Below are 3,064 nucleotides of genomic sequence, written 5' to 3' on the forward strand. Positions count from 1 at the left end.
CCAGCAGAATCGACTCTTAATAGTTTGTACGATTATTAAACTTCCAAGTATATTTTTCGTTCATGGACATTCCTCGAGAACGAAGCAACAAAAATATATTACTACCAAATTTAGACATTGAAAAGAAGAGACAAAAGTTAGCAGTCCTCTCAACTTTTCCATGCAGAGCTGCTTACACTTCTTCAGTTAAACCTCTGAACTAACTTACAAGACAGAAAGAAATGTACCAATAATTGGAATGAGGATCTTCCTGTAGATGTGGCATACGCAATTACCTGGGCAAGGTACTTGAACCTGACATTGCAACCTTGGGCAAGACGGGTATCTCAAATATGATCCAAAAGGGCTGAAACAATACTTCAAAACCACAAATAAATAAATAATATAAAAACAAACATGATTTATTGGTGTAATATGACAACTACTTTGTTTTTGGAAGACTTAAGTCACATTTTGATTAAATAAAACACACAAAATAGAAAAGAGTCCAAACTTGAAAGAACATCATTCTTTGATTTAACTGGATTTTATCATCTAACTAGAGTATTAAGTAAATGATTTACTAACTTTGACCACATAAAATAACATAATTTAGTGTTCAAGTTGGATTACAATGTTAATGCCTAGGGCAGGTTAGATTAAAAATTATTTAATTTTGTAGATCTCAAAATCATATTTTTGGAGATATGCATCAAATGGAAACATCACTTTAATAGCTTTAATGGTATTATAAATATTTATTGAAATATTACACAATAAGAAATAACTTTCTTAATTGACAATCTCCCTTCTGTAGATCCTAGAAACTTTCTTAATGACAATCTCAAGTCGATCGATCTCACTGTCCGAGCTCAACGATGAACAAAATTTATACTCTGATAAGTGATTCTCCACTTTTTCCTTTTTTTTTTTTTTCCTCCTATTTGATTGACATCTCGCCGCCATTGTGTCCCAAACAGGAACTTTAGTGACGATCACAGATCCTACGACTAGTGGGGATTAGAAATATAGAAGAAAAACAGAGATTAGAGCTGTTTTTGGGTTTTCTTTTTCTTTTTTTGTGGGTACTATTTTTTTGGGTCATCCATATAGTTGTTATGTTTTCCAATCTTATATTATAATAATCTGTTGCGTTACGTTTGCGTTTGTAGGAATAACTACGTATGGAAAGACTAGCGAAAAGGATGAAGGCTTCCCAGTTGCCTCAACAATTTGATCATTATTGTTTTTCTATTTAAATCTCGGTTTATTGAAGTTTCTGTTCTTGTAAGTATATGTGTTGTTTTGTGATGTTTATTAGTTTTTGATTCTTCTCGTATTAACTTCTAATTATTTATTAATTTTATATTGTTAGGTTAAAACTTAAAATTGAATCATAAAAATTGTCATATTTTCCTAATTTTTTAAAATAAAATTTATAGAAACTTGATTCAACCAGTTTCGGATGGACCAATCACATCACCGAGTTGAAGATTGGGTCAATTTTTTGCAATTTACTATAATGAATTTTATAATTAACACGAAATATTATACTAGAACAACTCGACCAAATTAAAATAATAATAATAATAATAAAAAAAAAAAAATCTCGGTGACCATGAATCCAAGATGGCTTGTTTCAGAATTAAGACGGCCAGACGTTTCACACTAATAGATATAGGACAAACCATGGTTCACTAAGAAAAAAAAAATGTATTTAAGGGTTCGCTCCACTTCAGCATCCACAACAATGGTCCCTGAGCTGGGAATGGAATTTCAGAGTTTCTTCATTGTCGAATTTCACATTGCTCTGCATCCTCGTTCTCTAATCCCAGAATGCCGAATGAATTCATCTGGAATACAACAAGTTGAGAAAGGAAATCAGGGAAGCCTACATATGTACCTACTGATCATGTTTAGAACACGAGCGCTTCCTCCATATGTGGCTGGTTTTCCTCTCTTGGCTTCAGCATCTTTTTTCCGCTTTTACCCAAGCCCCTATGATCACCTCTATATATATATAAGACCTCATCTCCAATTTAATTAACCTTGGATGCGAACCGCTTTTACCCTAGGTTATCCAAGTCTTTTAAGTAGAAGTAAGGGTAGGTAAAACAGAGGTTATCATAGATAACATACAGGAAAGGGGCTCATTTCCGCTACTCTTGTTTTTTATGTTCATAACCGATAAGCGGATGCTTCCATCCCGCGTTCTAGTAATAATACTTTCAACGAGAAGAAAGCTAAAAAGTATTAACACGAAAAAAGGTTGTAGGATGTAGCAGAATTCAAGTTGTACAAAGTAAAAACAAAAAAGTTTGGCGACTTACATTTTTGGATTGCGGATACGTTTCGGAACTGTAAGACTGGTATTTGTAGTGGCTTGATTGGTGATTGGTAATCGACGCGTGCTCGTAGCTGGACGGTTCAGAATACGTCTCGTCATAGGATGATCCGTAGTCGCCATACGAATTAGAATTTCCAAACAGATAATCTGCTGTCTCCTTCCACGGATTTTGCTTGGTTTGATCATATGAATAGTCCCTTGCCTGTTGTACTAAGCCGCCGTCGCAAGAACCTCCGAAAGAATCCATGTAACTCATGATGCCAAGCGAATCGTATGCAAGTTGAGGATCTGGTAGGCCGTAATATTGGTCGGATCCAGTTCCCCCCTCCCCTCCATGACTATCCCGGTATCTTTCACCTTCAACATGGCCCCCATAGTCATAGGAGAAGATATCTCCCCATCCAAGGTCGCAGCAACAGACAGGAACGGTGGCGCCCGCCCAATTCCCTTGTCCGATATCCTCATAGTTGCTTCCATCTCGAAACCACTTATCTGCAGGCACGCCATCCTGCTCGTATTCGTCGCCCGCAAAGACTGGAATAATTTCACGATTGCCAGATACTTCTGCCAAAAGAGAGCGAGGATAACATAGAGCGTCCGACGGAAGGAGGGGTTCCCCGTATGTTTGAGCGATGTCGTATCCACCTTTGTATGGAGTCGGATTGTACTCTCTGAATTCGATCTCATTGAAATCCGATAAAGGGTCGCTAGCCATGTTTTTCGCCGTGCAGCCTGGGG

General features: G+C 36.9%; 1 protein-coding gene across 1 annotated transcript; it reads right to left on the bottom strand.

The window, feature by feature from the left end:
* Positions 1–1,551: 1,551 nt before the first annotated feature.
* LOC137960561 (uncharacterized protein At5g39570-like) lies at positions 1,552–3,064 on the bottom strand. Its single transcript, XM_068808216.1, has 2 exons — positions 2,310–3,064; positions 1,552–1,832 (listed from the first exon to the last, which is right to left on the bottom strand). The coding sequence occupies exons 1-2, from the start codon at positions 3,039–3,041 to the stop codon at positions 1,767–1,769; spliced, it is 798 nt and encodes a 265-aa protein (XP_068664317.1). The 5' UTR covers positions 3,042–3,064; the 3' UTR covers positions 1,552–1,766.

Source organism: Aristolochia californica, unplaced genomic scaffold, assembly GCF_029961685.1.
Source record: "Aristolochia californica isolate CCGP_79_NKW_82.1479 unplaced genomic scaffold, dmAriCali1.0.hap1 SCAF_3, whole genome shotgun sequence".
In the NCBI taxonomy this organism is placed as follows: domain Eukaryota; kingdom Viridiplantae; phylum Streptophyta; class Magnoliopsida; order Piperales; family Aristolochiaceae; genus Aristolochia; species Aristolochia californica.